At 41.5% G+C, this 17,621-nt stretch overlaps 2 protein-coding genes across 14 annotated transcripts in view; one reads left to right on the plus strand and one right to left on the minus strand.

Moving 5' to 3' along the window:
* ECT2L (epithelial cell transforming 2 like) overlaps positions 1-11,009 on the plus strand; it is a 79,671-nt gene extending 68,662 nt beyond the window's left edge. For all 6 annotated transcript variants that reach the window (XM_073219657.1, XM_073219656.1, XM_073219659.1 and 3 more), the window contains 2 exons: positions 8,123-8,295; positions 9,598-11,009. In XM_073219657.1, coding sequence (XP_073075758.1) covers positions 8,123-8,295; positions 9,598-9,725 — 301 coding nt within the window. In that variant the 3' untranslated portion in view covers positions 9,726-11,009. The remainder of the gene's footprint in view (positions 1-8,122; positions 8,296-9,597) is intronic.
* Positions 11,010-11,851: 842 nt separating this feature from the next.
* The window catches only part of REPS1 (RALBP1 associated Eps domain containing 1), an 86,357-nt gene continuing 80,587 nt past the window's right edge, over positions 11,852-17,621 (minus strand). For 7 of the 8 annotated variants that reach the window (XM_073219666.1, XM_073219665.1, XM_073219669.1 and 4 more), the window contains 4 exons: positions 16,539-16,634; positions 15,007-15,155; positions 14,153-14,258; positions 11,852-12,112 (listed from right to left, as the gene is read on the minus strand). In XM_073219666.1, coding sequence (XP_073075767.1) covers positions 12,044-12,112; positions 14,153-14,258; positions 15,007-15,155; positions 16,539-16,634 — 420 coding nt within the window. In that variant the 3' untranslated portion in view covers positions 11,852-12,043. Of the gene's footprint in view, positions 12,113-13,514; positions 13,748-14,152; positions 14,259-15,006; positions 15,156-16,538; positions 16,635-17,621 lie in introns of all 8 variants that reach the window. The other variant, XR_012124277.1, reaches the window with a different exon arrangement.

The following is a 17,621-nucleotide window of genomic DNA, read 5'->3' on the forward strand; positions in this document are numbered from 1 at the left end:
AAAACAAGAAAAAAAAGTGTTGATTATATTTGTAAAGTAATGGCAACCTATGAAAGGAAAGGTGCTGGGTTATATAGGAAGGGGTATGAATTGATTGAGGTGTCACTTCTAGGGGGCTGTTGGCTGTTGGCTAGGTGCTGGGATTGGGAGGGGGGCGAGAGGTGATTGGGCTTCAGGTGGCGCTGGTGGGAACTGAGGACCCCGAAGAGAAGCCGGAAGTTTGCCATCTTACTGGTGGGGGCCCTTCATTCCCCGCTTTCTCCTCTATGGGGTTGTGGACGTTGCTTTCTCTCTGGCTGCTTCCTGCTGAACAGGGGTGGAGAAGGGAGTGAGGGCTTGAGGATTGGGAGGAAAGGGTTGATAGGACTCCCCACAGTAAGGATGAGTAGATGTGGACTTCTTCAGGTTTGGAAATCAATGAAGGTTCCCTGTAACCATAGGTTGAGGACCTGTTGATTCCAATGGTGCCAAGAGGATATGGGTGTCAGGAGCCAGGCGTCTGCAGCTATTGTTTCCAGGAACAGTTTCCAGTGGAGAGAGAGGTCCATCTCAGCATGTGGTGAGGAGGTCACGTGAGGGTGAGGGATCTTCTGTGGCCAGAAGCTGGTAGTTCCTGAGTAAAAGCTGGTTGAAAGCTTGATTAGAGATTTTTCTGACTTGGGATTTGATGAACTTTATTATACAGGGTAAGAAGAGACAGGCGAGAAGAATGATTATTATGGGGCCTGCAATGGGCCAGAGCCAGGTGAGGAGGGGGTTTGTTAGTATTGACGAGAATGGGTTGGAATTGGAAGCAGAGTGGAGACTGGAGGCAAGGTCAGTGAGTTTGGTGATGTCAGTTTCTACAATGCCGGATTCGTTGATGTAATAGCAGCACTCTTCCCAGAGGAAGATGCAGGTGCCGCCCTTCTCGGCTGTAAGCAGATCTAGGGCCCCCCGGTTTTGAAGGGTGACTTTAGCTAGCGAAGTGACCTGTCTTTGGAGAGAGGCTAGGGAATCGGCAGTGGATGTCAGGGCTCCCTCAAGTTTGGCGTTGAGATCTCTAACTGCCCATAGAGAGTGACCCAAGGCTTCTCCCGAAAACCCTGCCCCAGTGGGTGAGGTGATCAAAGTGCTACTGACCATGATGGGAAGGAAAGCAGCTCTTTTTGTGCGCAAGAGCAAGGGAGGTTGGAGCTCAAGGAATTCTGCCATGCTGTAAAGTGTTAACTGTGGGATTAGGGTGACGAGAATGCAGGGTGTATCGGAGATGAGAGGCAAGTGAGTTGAAAAGACTGCCATTACACCAAAAGAAGTGTCCCGGTTGCGTAAAAATCTTAGAGCTGGAGATAGGGGTGTAGATAGAGAGGCAGTGAAGTGCACTGGAGGGGGGTAGAGTTGGGCCTACACAGTGGTGGATGGTGAGATTATCTGCGTATTCTGGTTCTCATAGGGGTATGTCTGCCAGGGGGCAGAGGGGTTGTCTTTCTGCATGGAAGTAGTAGTTGGAAATATTAAGGGTCAAGGCAGCCAGCAGTGGACGCTGTAGTGATGCACACAAGAAACAATTGGCGGTGTTAAGGGTGTGGTTGAGAAAGATGGTGTCCTGAATGAGCTGTAATGAAGAGTAGGAGACGTGGGAAGAGGGGCGGGGATAAGAAGATGAAGAGGCGCCGTCAAGAGTTTGGATAATGACTTTTTCGGAATGTCTGCTATCTGATGCAACTTGAGAGATCTGGGAATGAGAGGGAACATACTTTCGAGAGATATGAAGGGTACCGTGGGCGGTCAAGGACCCCCTGTAGTAAACTGAGGCTGTGACTCCGGCGGCCCATCGAGAGTCCCAGGGATCTGGGATTGATAAGGAGAATGAGCCGTTGGGATATTTCATGAAATGGTTGGAGGAGTAATACTGTGGGTACTGGAAGTTACTCATGTAGTGAATGGCGCAAGACCAGTAGGGACATCTCCTGTAGGTGTCTGGCCGTCGCCTGCAATAGGCTTGTTTTTGGTCATAGAGGAAGCAGAGGTAGGGAGAATAAGGGTAGCTGCTAGTGAACACTTCGGTGGAGGGAGGAAAGTGGAGGTATAAAGGCTCAGAGCAGCTTTCAGAGGGCAGTCTGGTGTGGCAATGAGGGCAGTAACTTTTGTCTGATGCTGTGTGTAAGTCTGTCTGACTTTGAATCGCCATACAAAGGAGCCTGGGGTGGTGGGGAAGACAATAGGAATGAGGAAAAAAAAGCGAGAGAGCAGTAAAGGAGGAAAAAGTCATGATACGGGTATGGATGGCAAAGGGGGTGAATGGGATTTTGGAGGAAAGAGGACAGTAAGGTGAGGAGTCTGGAGGGAGGGAGAGTCTGTAAACTTTTGTAGGTTAAGAGATCTTTTAGGTGATGTGGGGACAGAATGGTAAGGGGCGCCCTGAATGTCAGTTTATGAGCTTCTTTCTGCAAGAGCTGTCTAGCGGCTAATGCTCGTAGGCAGGGGGCCCATCTCCGAACTGTGGGGTCTAATTGCTTGGAGAGATAAGCTACTGGGGCAAAGGATGGGCCATAATATTGGCCTAGGACTCCTAGAGCTTGACTGGACCTCTCATGAATGTATAATGAGAAGGGCTTCGACAAATCAGGAAGATGGAGAGCTGGGGCTTCCACAAGGGCTTGACGGAGCTTAATGAAGGAGTGTCGGGGTGAGGAGGATAATGGTTTTTTAGGGGGGCTCTTGCTGAGGTCGTATAGGGGTCTTGCCAACAGGGTGCAGGGAGAAGTTAGGGATCTATGCTCTAAAATATCTAGCCAGGCCTAGAAAGGAAAGGATTTCTGTCTTGGTTTTGGGAATGGGCAGGTCAGAGAGGAGCCATTTTCTGTCTAAGGTAGTGGACTTTCTTTGTTGAGATAGAAGGAATCTGAGGTAAGTGACAGGAGGGGAAGAGATTTGAGCTTTGACGGGGGATACTCGGTAACTTCTGGAAGCTAGAAGGTTAAGTAGGGAGGCAGTGTCAAGTTGAGACTGTTCCCACGAGAGACTGCAGAGTAGAAGATGTATTGTAATAAGGTGGACTTGGAGTGATCATGATGAAACTGTTTGAGGTCCTGAGCTAGGACCTGTCTAAAAATATGGGGACTATCTCGGAAGCTTTGTGGCAAAACTGTCCAAGTGAGTTGTTCAGAATGTCTTGTGTATGGGTCCGTCCAGGTGAAGATGAAAAAATCTTGGGAGCAGGGGTCTAGAGGGATAGAAAAATGGGTCCTTGAGATCTAGGACTGAGAAGTGGGATGCTGAGGCAGGGATCTGCGATAAAAGGCTGTATGGACTTGGAACTAAGGGATGGATAGGGACAACGGCCATGTTGATGAGGCTTGGACAAGGCGGAAAGATCCATTGGTTTTTTTAACAGCTAATATGGGGGTATTAAATGGGGAGTGAGTGGGTCTGAGGTAATTTTTGTTTAAGAGATCTTGAATGATGGGTTGGAGGCTTATGAGGGCTGAAGTGGTTAGGGGGTATTGTGCCTGACAGATATACTGAGAGGGGTCACGTAATTTGATAGAGGCAGGGGGACATAGGGCCACGGAGGAGCTTGTAATTTCCCAAACTTTGGGATTTACAGGGTGTATGAGGGCGGAACCGGAGCTTTCATTGTGTAGAGGGGGGTCGTCGGCTATGAGGGCCATCAGAGAGGGAGTACTGGGGGCTGTGGGAGTGGATATAGTTATGGAAACGTGGAGGAGGGAAAGGATGTCTCGTCCTAGTAAAGGGATGGGACACTGGGGCATAACCAGGAAGGAGTGGGAGAAAGGTATGGGATTGTCTAGGATTGTGCATAAAAGGGGGGGGGTTTGAATGGGAAAATCTGTTTACCTCCTACCCCGACTATAGGAGTAATGGCTGGCGTGGTAGGGCCCCGGTATTCTTGCAAGACTGAGAAGGTGGCTCCTGTATCTAGGAGGAAGGAGATGGGGCGACCGTCTACTGTTAAAGTAACCCTGGGCTCCTGTTTGGTGATGGAAATGGTCGGGCGAGAAGCCCCCGGGCCCCATCAATCTTCTGCCAGCCCCACTATGGCGGGCTTAGGATGGGAGTTGTTCGTCCAGCCTCCCCTTCGGGTGGTTGGACAATCAGACCCCCAGTGGCCCTTTTTGTGGCATCTGGGGCATGGGGTGGTAGGAGATCTGGGGGAAGAGCATACCCTTGACCAATGTCCCTTTTTTCCGCACTTGAAACAAGCTCCTGGGGGGTGGCTTGTTTGTAGAGGGGCGCCCAGGTTGTGGTTTTATCAGCTGGGCCAACATCTGGAAATTGGCCTGATCAGCCTTTTGTTTACAGCGTTCTTTCTCCTCCTCCCGGTTATGGAAGACTTTAAAGGCCACTGTTAGGATCTCAGTCTGTGGGGTAGCGGGCCCTGTTCTAACTTTTTGAGTTTAGCTTTAATGTCGGGGTAGCTTTGAGCTAGGAAGTATGTCATAAGGACATGTCTTCCTTTAGGTGTTTCTGGGTCCAGGCTGGTATACTGTAATAGGGCTTGAGTGAGTCTGTCTAAGACCTCGGAGGGCGTTTCATCTCTCTTTTGAATTATGTCTTGGAGCTTTTGAAAATTGACTACTTTACGAGCTGCCTTTTTCAGACCTGCTATTAAGCAGGAGGCAAAAATATCTCGAGAGCGGAGACCTACGGCGGTGTTAAAATCCCAGTGTGGGTCTTGTTCGGGGACAGCAGTGGGGCCAGGGGGATAGGTGGGGTCAGTCCTGTGGGTTTCGGCAGCGTGCGTTTGGGCGAAGTCCCCAAACTCGTCTACGCTCTTCAGGGAGGAGAGTATTGGCCAGGAGCATGAAAATGTCATGATGTGTGAGGCTGTAAGACTGGAGGGTCCATTGAAACTCCCTGATGTATGTCGTGGGATCAGTGGAAAAGGAACTTAGGCGTTTCTCTAGTTGGGCTAAATCTCTTAAGGAGAAAGGGACATGAACGCGCACGATGCCTTTGGATCTTGCTACCTCCCAGAGGGGGGCGATAATTTTGGGAGGCCCTCGGGACCGAGTCTGAGGGGGACTGAAGGGTTCTGGCTCAGTCTGTGGGGGAGTGACATGGTCTAGCCATGCTTAGTCGAGCAGGTCCTGAAGTGCAGACAGGGGGCAAAGAAAATAAAGATAGAATCGGACCCACATGTCACCAGCTAGCAGCCCAGGTGCTTGCCTCTGCCGCTCTAGTTGGGCTTGAACTCATGACTCTGAGGTTAAGAGTCCCATGCTCTACTAACTGAGCTACAGCAGGGCTCCAGTTAGTTGCTTATGGAATGCGTAAACAGAATGTTCTTTGTTCTCCATTCCTGCCACATGGGCAAGTGGGGGAAGGGCATAGCTAGAAGCAGGGGTGGTGTTTCTACACATCTTCAAGGTCTCCCTATTTTCAGAGTGAGGAGTCTTGGCAAGATATGTTTTTGTGGGCAGATAACTTCTAAGGACTGCACCGGTTGTTCTCTAGCTTGTGCTTTAACATGCTGCGTTCAGACATGGGGGAAGGTGCTTTCCCATTCTCTCTACAAACATGTGAGAAGACAAAGGCGGTCCCTAACAGGGGAGAAATAGGTGATGAGGGCAAAGACGGAGGAGGCTCCTGGGACCTAGTTAAAGGGGGGGCTGAAAGGCTCAGGCTTAATCTGCGGGGGACGAAGGCGGAGGAGGTGAGATGGGGGAGGAGATGGTTGGGAAGGAAGGGAGAAGGGCTGTTGTAGGAGAAGGGGGCGTGAACGGGAGGCTTCTGTGGGGGCGGCGGCTTGCAGGCTAGGAGAACTTGGGAGGGGGCGGGGGAGAGGAGGCGGAAAGCTTCGATATAGGGAATCTCCTTCCATTCTTTCAGGCGCTGGCAGTAGTTAAAAAGATCGCGAGTGATGTTAGGATCAAGAGTCCCCCCTGTGGGCCATTGATTGTTATTGTCTAGGGGGTATGTCGGCCAATCTTGGGAGCAATATTTACGGAGAAGTTTTGGTTTTATATCAGGCGTCAGGGAGAGGGTAGCCAGATGCTTAAGCAGGCATTCAAGAGGTGAACATTCAGGGAGGGATGAGGAGGCTCCCATGGCTAAAGGACAGAGAAGGAGGCAGACAGGGGAAGACGAACGGAGATCCTCGGACTGGAAGCAGACCGCAAGGCGACAAAGGGCGTCCCCGATGATCCTTGGTGGTCTGCGGAAACTCATATACGAGTTGGAATTTCTTAGGAAGTGTGGGTCGTCACCCAGACTTCCCTAAGAAGGCAGAGTGCCAGAGTCCCGAGGTACCTAGCGCTAGGCATTTTCAGCAGACAGAACAGATTTCGGCGGACGGAACAGAAGGAGGAGGGGGCGGGGAAAGGGAGCGTTCTCATCCGCAAAGGAGTCACCTCGTTTATGGCTGTTGGAGGGGGGCCTGAGAGTCTGCTGCAGCCGTGAGGGCCTGAGGCGGGGAGAGTTCCCTCCTCATCCCCGAGCGTCAGGGCCTTGCCGGACGATCACGGTCAATGGCGCTGCAATAGCTCGGGGAAGAGTGGCCCACTCCAGGGGGAAAACTTACCTAAAGGCCAGAGAGGAGTGGTGAGTGTGATGAGCCAGCGCCGGAAAAAGAGGACGAGGGCAAGCTGCTGCTGGTGTCGGGGGGAAGACGGGCCCAGTTGGGGTGTCCCGTCTCCCGGGTTTCGGCACCAATGAAAGGAAAGGAGCGACACACAGCAGCAATTCACCGGAGAATTCCGCTTTATTAGGGAAAGGTGCTGGGTTATATAGGAAGGGGTATGAATTGATTGAGGTGTCACTTCTACGGGGCTGGTGGCTGTTGGCTAGGTGCTGGGATTGGGAGGGGGGCGAGAGGTGATTGGGCTTCAGGTGGCACCGGCGGGTACTGAAGTCCCCGAAGAGAAGCTGGAAGTTTGCCATTTTACTGGTGGGGGCCCTTCAACCTACCTGTAAATAGATACGTATACATGTACTTACGTGTGTGATTACCTGAGCAGGTTAAAAAAAAAGTGTAGATAGAACCTAGCTTGGGTGACCTGAGTGGAGGGGTGAGCCAAGAAAAACAAAAACCAAAAAAGAAGTACACATAGAAAACCCAATGGTATGGACTGATGTCACATTAGCATTAAAGTAAAACTGTATGTGTATCTAAATAGACAATTTAAAAATTAAAGATGTTGAAGATAAAAAATAAGAGACTTCCTCTGAACAAGCCTGTAAATTGATTCTCTTCCCTAGAATAACTAAAGTTTGCTTGATACTTACCAGAGAAAAAAAATTTTTTGGTTATTCTCCATCAAAACAGAGCCTGTTGCACTCAGCCACTCCTGGTATGTGGGGGGTGGCACTCCTCCAAGTGCCCCCCTAACACAGCGTCACTCAGTGCTCTACTGGGCACTCGCACCAGATGGCCCAGCTTGGCGTTCAGGGCTACCTGCCTCACCCAGTGACCAGCTCCACCACACTGAGGCTCTGTATGGAGGTTGAGGACACCTCATTTTGCCTGTTGATAAATACCCCTATAGTTGACCATGACAGCAACCATAGATGAAGAGCTACTTAATTCCAACCTTTCATATTGACAAAGTATATTAATTTACCTATCAATTTCCCTCCAATCAAAATTACCTATCAAAATCTCTCCAATTAGAAGATTTTCTATTTCCTATTTAGTAGTTAATTGCTGTGCTTTTCGACTTCAGGTACCACACTGGTTCTGTGTCTTTCTCTATCCCAATCTGTTACCCTTAAAGATGAAACCCAAAAATTTACTTTTCCCAGATCACCCAAATATATCAAACACAAAATACCAAACTTGGCAAGAAATTAAAAGCACAGCTTTAGCATGATTCATGTCATAAAGGAGGAGAAATTCAACATTTGTTGTTCCCACATTGAATACTTGTCCAGCAGGAAAGCTCAAACCGTTGCACCAGGAACCTTGAGGCCCACCCACAGTACTGGTCTGAGACAGAGAAGGGTCTACTCACACCAGCAGGAAAAATATACGAGAACTTTAGTGAGCGTTCAAAAGGTCTGTAGTGGGACAGAAGTCTTGACTACTGGTTTATCAATGTAAAGATGGTGAATTATCTAACACTTAGGTATGCCTATGTAATAACCCTTCTAAAACAGCCCCTTCTCCGTTTTAACACAGGATCTATGAACATACCCGTGATCTCACGCTTTTCCTCTTCAACGATGCACTGCTTGTTTCTAGTCGGGGCACATCTCATACTCCATTTCAAAGGACTTCAAAATCAACCTATGTGTTCATTGCATCAGTGGCCCTTCATAGGTTACTTGTAGAAGATATTCCAGATTCCAAATGTACGTATTCGTTTCCTTCCTAGAGTTAAATATCTTTAGAAAGCTCTATTATATAAAGCTCATTAACTAGTAAAATAGTAGAGTAAGAAAAGGACTGGAATTATAATTTGCCAATTTGCAAATAATTTCCCAAAGATCTTTAGGATTTCATTAATGTAAACTTTCATCTACCTAAAGCAGCAGAAGAGAGGAATTCTGGCATGGTCAGACATATACCCTAGACATTAGAATAGCTTTCAAAAACCACAAAGGGAGGCATGACTCCACACCACTGCGAGTTCCCTGAAGCAGTCTGACAGTACAGCTGGAGCCTTTAACCACTACTCTCTATACTGCCTGTAGATGCTACAATCTTAGATTTTTTATCCACTACTTTTCCATTATACTAGGACTCATTATTACAGATTCGACTGTACCTTTCCATTTTTCATATTTGAGAGGATGAACAGATTTGCAAAGACTGTTTAGTAAAAAACATTTCATTCATAACTTCAACAGAAGTATCATTTATTACAAAAACAAATCCTTAAAACTACTGTGCCTGTTTTTAGTTAGTCTCCTACACTCGACCTCCCCTGCCTGTAAGATCCCTGTCTCTTCCCTGTATTTCCATTGGGCCAGACAATCTGCATGCGACACCTCTCATTCCAACATTTTTCACTGCATGTAAAGGCAGGACTTAAGGTAAAACTGGAACAAAGATCTCAGAGAAGGAACTAATCTAAGAAGGGATGTTTCCCACTGGCTTCAATCCCATTTTAAATCTGAGCCTAAGAAAAATGAACAACTGTGGAATAAGTATTTCCACCTAGAAAGCAAACTCAGGTAAAATAGGTTACCTGTAACCTCTGGCTATACTTACCCTACGTTAAAACATCATTCTGTAACCTAATAGATAGTGAGCATTCACTAAGCAGGTGGCTTAACTCTGTCATTGGCTCTCATAGTAAGGTTGTTTAGGTTTACCTCTCAGCATCTCTATTTAAAGTCACTCTTAGACCTGTAATGCTTCTAGTTCCTTCTGGAATGGCTGAGACAAAGAAATAATATTATATCATTGATCATTGAGTCTTTAAAAATAATTGCTAATTACAATTAAACAAAGACAAGATTATATTTGAATTACTCAGTAGTTTAAGGAAGTTATATTCTAAATTGAATTTGGATTTGTTTGAATCCCTCTTAGTTTTCAAAAAACTCTTACAGATGACTTGGTCAGTACTTGAATTTCAAAATACTTTCTCCATTTCTTCTGATTGCTACCTGCAAAGATTAATTAACGTACCTCAAATATTTTCACAGATATCAAGAATGCATTTATTCTTCGAGGTCCAAAATGTGAATGGATTTGTGCTACAGAGGTTGAGGATGAAAAGTTCCTGTGGTTGTCAGCACTCCAAAACACAATCAGAAGTAGTACGGGGCAGTGAGACTGGGCTTGAGGAAGGTTATCAGGGCTGCCCATTCTCCCCAGCAAAGACAGACAGTGTGAACTTACTGTTCCAGAAGACCCAGTAAGAAACAGAACGATTGTGTCATGGATGCTGGGAAGATGAACTAGGGTGACCCATAACGGTTCTTCCTAACGTAAACTTTAACATCTATACTTAATCATATGAAATGTACAAGAAGAACAATTGGAGTCCAAAATTTTAAAATACTTCTTTTGGTAGTTATTTTTCATGGACAGTGTAATTTAGAGTAATCTGACTGATAAAACCTAAGCAAAACAAAGACTGTGTATTCAAAGTTTTGTTTTATGATCAAAAATAAAATCAGAATGAAAGGTATTTCTTCAATGATCAGTCTAGAGAAATATTTTAATTTGTTGTGATTTACCAATCATCTTTAACATTTTCATGAAATAATTACTGATTTAAAAATATGTATAAGAAACATAAGTGGCAATTTACTCAAAAACTTGTCACATATATCCTCAATAGGAATGTAATACTCCAGAGAGCATTAAAAATATACCACTACAGAGACTAAAAAATTTTCTGTAACTTTTAAGTGTTCTTTTGTTGCAAAATTTAATTCTTAGACTTTCCAAATAAGAAGGTTTACAAATTTGTGACACTGTAAAATTAGAAGGCTGTTTGGGGGAAAAACACTTCTGTAATACAAAAATGGAAGCCTGGCAAAACTTGCCTGTAATGGAATTTAGCTGAATAAAAATGAAGAAATTGGGACAATTTTAAGAAATACAGCAAAATAAGTGTTAAGTAGTTTTCTGGACCTTTAAAGCCTTCATTTAATTATTTAACGAACTGAAGCCATCAGCTACTAGCCACTTGGAAACTGATGTATGCAGTAACATACTATTTTTGCTTGCTTAATGGTAAATATCAGCCTTGAAAACCTTCCATTGCCAGTTTCCTTTCTTCCTATTATTCTTTGGTAAGGAAATCTACTAGTACCATCTAGGATTGTGAAGTGGGCTCTGTTAAACATTTTGTTTTTTCAACAAGGAAAATATAAATTCCTTCTACTTAAAAATTTAAATTCTTGTTAAAAAATATACAAAAGTTAAAATATTTGTGCTGTTTTATTAGTGTAAATGCACACTTCTGATTCTGTTATGATATATCCATGCAGTTTAACATCCATGATCCCATAGACAGAATAAATGATTAAAAGAAATATCTGCTGTTAGTCAGCAATGAAGGCAAATTCACAAATGTGATCAAAATGTATATATCATATGATATAAAACAAATCCTAAGACAATATATCACCTTGAAGAGGGTGCACGACAGAACCTCTGTTAACTGGAAAACCTGTCTATGTGGCAAAGGAACGAGTGACAAGGCCACTAAAGGTAAACCAGAAATCTTAAAAAATTTCCATTTATTCTCTGAATAATTAACATCCTTATAAGTTTTAAATCATATACTTTAAAATTATTTCTGAAGAGACTGATGAGCATAAACTGAGTTAAGTGCATAAATCATACAAAAATGGTGCTGTTTGCAAGTGAATGGTACTTATGCTGTTTGTGATTTCAACACTTTCCCTTCACTTCTAGGGAACAATTAAGAAAGGCCTGTCTTCATAGCTATTTCATAAGTTTACATGACTGCTGAAGTAAAATCTCATACAAAACATTTTAATTCACTGATAAAATGGCTAAAATTTTCACAAGGAAAACAGAAAATCTGACTCCCCAAGCTGACATGGCAAAGTCTGGAAGAACTGCACAAATCCTCAAGAACTCTGGACTGCTGCAGAGTGTATGGTTAAAGAAAGCCTTGCCCAACATAGTTCTTCAAATAAAAAAATGGGAAATTCATTGTAAAGGTTTTTACAAAACAAATATAGATACTGTATGTAAAATATAAAATCTAAAAGACAAACTGACAATTTGATTTTGTCTACTTTTGCAAATATTTCTGAGTCTGTGCTTGAGATGTAACTGAGAAGCCCATTCTACAAATCAAATCAGTGTGAGGTTTTGGCCATGTAAGTATAATGGACCAATGTTATGTATTCCTGGTGCTATGGAGTTAACAAGGGTGGCCTGTGCCAACAAACACAATATACCCTCCAGAAAAAGTCATCCTGACCCTTTTATTGTTGAAATTAAAAAATAAAAGACACTTAAATACAATGGTGAACATATAGGGCAAAACAGAATCATAAAATTTAATGTTGAATTAAGCAGTGAGCTGAATGTTTGGGTCTCCAAATTGGCTTGAACCCAGAACCGCCTAAAAATGGGTATGTTCACAGTTAACGGCAATTGGCTTTATAGGTGAGAGAATGGTCGGAGTTGTTCCAGTTGAACTTCCAGGGAAATTCTCTCCTCAAGAACATCCTAAAAAAGATGGAAAGCCAAGTTATATTTTAAAGTATATAAAAAGGAAGGCACATCTAACAAACAGCTCTGTATCAAGACAACAATGTAAATTTGTGAAGAGAAGGAAGGGACAGCTATTCATATTTTAAAAGAATACTTCACTTTAGAAGTGTAGTTTCTTTATATATCTAATATTAAAATATATTAGAATTTGATCTTAACTAAAATATTTTCTTTTTATTACATAAATAAGGGGTAATACAATATTTTTGAGTTATTAGAAAAGCCAATAGTTGCAAATGATGACTATTAATGCAAAAGTTTTGCAGATGCCTACCTACTGCAGTAACTGGAGATTAAGTCAGTTAATATAGATTCTTTTCCCTGGTAATTAGATCTGGTCCCAGCAACTCTTCAACCCCATTTTAAGTTTTAGTTTCACAAGGAGTACATTTATTTTGCAATTAGAATTTCTAACCATTGTTGATGTTGAGTAGTCTTTTCAGATAGCCAGCAAATTTTAAATTATCTACTTTCTTATCTTCTTTTTCTCCATTATACTGATAGCATCATGTTTTAACCAAAACTACCTGTTCCTGTTTAGGACTATACCTCCTATTTCCTGTTCTGAGAAATAAAGAGAAACATGATTTTTAAAGTAGCCCCTATATACTATTCTATGGTTTTTCTTAGTTCTTCAGAAAAATACGCATTAACGAAATTTTCATCTTCAATGTAGGGTATTAGCAAGCTTGTCCTTACTTTTCCATTCTTCCTTTTCAGTGGGCTAAATTCTTAATCATAGAACAACTATGAATATCTTCTCTGATCAAAGGGTTACACAAGCATATGGTTCATTCAATAGACATTTGTCAAATGCCTAAATGCTAGGTTTTGGGGACAGAGACAAGATCATTACAAGTTTACCTAGGACAGTCTCAGTTTACCTCTGATGTCCTAGCCTAAATAATAACACATCCCTCCTTCTTTTCTCTCACAAGTATTTTGTTCTGGACAATATATGGTCATCCTAAACAGAAGTGACAGGAATGATCAGGATTTACCCTCAGTGAGTTTAGTTTAGTAGGACAGAGAAACAAATGTGCCACAGATAATTCCTGGACAGTGTGACAGATGCTAGATGAGGGAAATGAACAGAATGTTATGGGAATGAACTAATTATTTATTTTACATTTCCATGGCCTCTCTTCTCATCTTTGTGGTTTACAACTTTGCTACACAAAGTGAGGCCAACAGTCCAGCAGCATCTCCATCACCAGGAAGCTTATTAGAAATGCAGAATTCTTGGTCCCACTCCATTCCTAACATGAATTGGAATTTGCACTTTAATGTGACCCCAGATTAACTGTATACACATGAAGGTTTGAGAACCAATGGTTTATAAGATATGAATGCTTACTAATGTTGGTGAATCATAAATGATTCTGGCTGTTCATATTCATTCGCAGGGATTCAAAGAAATCATGGTCAGTAGTAAGAAAGAAACAAGAAACCCATTCCTCTCAAGTATAGATGACAGAAGTACACACTGGCCATAAGCACCATTTCTATTTAAAGGCTTGTTTTTTCTTTTCCACATGCAAGATGATCTAAATTGCTCCCAATCTCTCTTCTTTAGACCTGTTTAAGTCCCTGTAATAGAATATGAGTTATCTTTGATAAAATAACAATATTCAAATCACTTTACAATTAAATAAGAGTGTACAGAGCCATGTATGTGATCTTGGAGGTACCAGAGGTCATAACCTTTCCTCTCTTAGGTTTCACTATGGAAGTTAAGGAACATTATAGAAATGATGATACCTTATATATGTAGGATAAGGCAATCATACCAGAATAGAATATAAAATTTCTTCTCTATGTAAAATTTCCTTTAATATTAATACCAAAGGTTTATAGAACACTTAGATACATATTTCTCTTGCTACATGGAAAGTTTCATACTAGCATAGGAATTCCCGGATCACTTGTAAGTTTCAGTTCAACTCTTGAGATGCTCTGAGTCCATGGAGCTTTCCAAGTAAAGATTCAGAATACCTTTAATTGTTGCTGCAATTCACTATTCAATCTGGCCAAAACTGTGTTGGTTTCTTTATTGCGTCTAATTGATGCCTGAATAGCTTTCTTATCTTTCCCAACAGACCTGAGAAGATAAAAAGGACAAAAAACCATAACCTTAATTTCTCATCTTTAGATTCTCTCCATTCTTCCCTCATCTACCTCTAAGCCCAGAAAGTCAAGGGAGCATCTTTGTCTTATTAGCATAGCTCAGCCTCACTTGCTCAGTTTCAATGGTTAACCAGAAGTATGTGAGCTTCAGAAGCTTAAGTATTACTGTTATTGTCTTAACTATTCTTCTGTAGAATCACCTGAGTTTAAGTTAGTCTAGAACAAGCATTCTATAAATGGCCAGATAGTAAATATTTTAGGCTTTGTGGCCATATGTTTTCTGCAACATATTGTTCTTTGTTTCTTTTCTCTTCTTTTTCTTTTTTCTCCCTTTTACAAAAATATAAAAGCCATTCTTAGCTTATGGACCACACAGAAACAGGCCATGGGATGATTTTTTAGCTCATAAACCCTAGTCTGCCAATTCATGGTCTAGAACAACCATAATTAAAATATCACTGTTATTCTATACCAATTAATTTTTTAAAAATCTCTTTCAGGGCTTGCAATAGGGTGTTAAAATAAAATTGAACTTAATAGAAGAGAAAAAAGTGGGAATAATATTCTGTCTATTCATAAATGAGAAACTCTCCAAGAGGAACAATTAAGAACCTGTGTTCAACTAAAGAACTAATCTGACCACAATTTCTTTCAGTTTGATATTTTTAATTGTCATCCTTTTGGTTCCAAGTAATTAAGGGTGTTTAGAAAAACTTGATTACCTAGGAATAGAAGGTTGTGGTGCAAGAACAGCAGCTAAGACACCTGTCTTTTGTGTGTGTTCATCAACTTCTGGCCTTAACTCATCTTCTGATTTTAATCTTCTTCGAACAGGTTTAGGTGGTGGAGCAAGAGGTGTTGTACCCTTGCTCTAGAAGACAAGAATTCCATTAATAATGAGTATTTCTTGAAGACATTTAGAGTTGGTACTTTGCCAATATCATGTGCTTTAAGCTTCTTATGCTCCAAAAATTAATAGTCACCTGTCCAACTTTAGAACGATTCATACATTTGCAGCAACAAGGAAAAGGAATACCTAGTTGACATCACAATTCAAACTGTATCTATTAGACAACTTTTTTAAAAAGGGTAACATAAGCTCCTGTAGGCCTGAATCTGACTCAAGACTAATATTCAGTTTTAACATAAGCATGATACATATTGCTTAATATATACCTATTTAATAAATATAAAAGGAAGTCTCCATTATGACTATTTCCTACTCAAAAATACTAAGACATACCATCTTAATGAGTAAAGCAATTCATATATAAGTGGAAAGCTAGGCAATTCCTGAACTATCACTAAGATGCACAGTAATTGTAACCCTTGAAAATGAGTGGATATTTTGTTGGAAACTGAGAATCTGTCCTCAACAGAATCAAATATGGTATTTTGATATTTGCCATAATCTGATTTGACCTGCTAATAAATAAAAATAAGAGTTAACTGACATTTCTTTGGTTAAGTACAATTTTTAATTTGTAGCTGTGGGTGACAAAATAAAATTCACTATTAAAAATCACAGACTACTTAATATAGTAAAAGGAAAGTGTCCAGCAAGTAGAATTTAAGCATTTTCTTCAGCAATATATGTTTTAGTAATTATTGGGAATATCTGGATAATAAACAGAAAAAAAAACCCAATTTTTTTTAATTACTTAAATTTTTCTCTCAAGAGAAGTATACTCTTATCTGTAATTTACTTTGAAACACAAAAAACAGGTAAGAAGGATATAGATAGAAAAACCAAAGCAGCCTAGTAAAATATCAATGGTACAATCAAGGTGTAGGTTTATTGATATACAATGTAAAACTCAATTTTTCTGTATGTTTAAGAATTTTTATAATAAAATGTTGGGAAAAAATGATCTCTAAAACAGTGAAAGAAAAAGTGCACAGAGTATAACATTAACTTTAGACAAATGATACTTTTTCCCTATTATATTTAAGACTGTAGTAAAAGAAACTGAATTTGACCAATATTTGGAATACAATAACTACATAAACTGTGAGAACCCATGGCAAGCACTAATATAAATGATAGGCTCTCATCTCTTAGAATTTTTAAATAGATCTTGTTCTGAGACAGACCACATGTATTACAGTTAAAGGCAGTGGGATGGGTTAGATGACCTCTAGCTAACTGTATTCCTAAAAATTTTGTCATTTTTAAAAATCTTATGATATATTAGTGATTTCATATAGCATTTTATATGTAAAAATGAATACTTTTATGAAAGTCTTCGCATACCACATTGGTGGGAGCACAGGCAACTGTCTTCTCTTCTATTTTACTATCTGTTTTGGCAACTCGAAGAGAACTTGCAGGATCAGAAGCTTTTTCAACCTAGAGATGAACATACTATCATTACTAATTATATAATTACAATTACACATAAATATGTATGTAACAAATCAGAGAGTTAAGAAAATATTCATTCTGACAGTAAGGAATCTGAGTCTCTGAGGGAGCAGGGACACCACTTGGGGAAGCCCTTGTGGGTGGAAGTAGGGAGCGTGCACCTACCCCAGGGGCCTGGGTACCAGCACCCTGTGCATACCTGCACCTCAGGCCCACCTCCTGCCTTCCTGAAGGGGCAGCCCATCCCCTTACTAGCCCCAGGGCTAGGCAGAAAGTCACACATTCAAAGAAGTGGCTAATAGAAAATTTCCCATGGATCAGGTCTGTAAGAAATCTTTAGCTAAATTATGCCAGTCAAATAAAAATGGATTTATGGATCTGTCAGAGGCTCAATATGGGTTGAAACAATCAGAGAATTTTAGAATTGCTCTGGTCCCTCAATCCCCACATTTATGTTTAGTGAGGTCAGGGGTCCCTAGAGAGGTTCTTGCCACTAGAAATAAATAGTCTCTTGGAACACTGTCTACAAAGATTAAATTTTGGCATCCTGTAGCCTGTAAGTCTAACTAAAGTGACTTAGTCTCATACAAACTGAGTGTAGCTATAGTAACCACAGCCTCTTATGACATGGAAATCTTCACCAAATCACAATCAGATGCTTAGCAGTAAAATGCACCCTCCTGCCAGGGTTTCAGCCAGGACCAGACAGTTGTGCTAGTGTCTTTTCACATGACAGCTAACCCCCACCCAGATTATGATTCTTAGTAAGCATTATTCTGCAACCAGCAGGTGTCTAAGGCCAATATAAAAACTGAGAAGCACAGACCCAGAGAACAAATTCTCTAAAAGCAGCAGCAGCAGATATTACTCACAGATGTCCCCTTTAATATCTCATTTTTGGGGCGTTTCTGTGTTTACAGACAGGCTTATGAGTATGATGTGGCAGAAGATCCCCAGCAAATGACATAAGCC

The sequence above is a fragment of the Manis javanica genome, chromosome 13 (genome assembly GCF_040802235.1).
Source record: "Manis javanica isolate MJ-LG chromosome 13, MJ_LKY, whole genome shotgun sequence".
NCBI classification, from domain to species: Eukaryota; Metazoa; Chordata; class Mammalia; order Pholidota; family Manidae; genus Manis; species Manis javanica.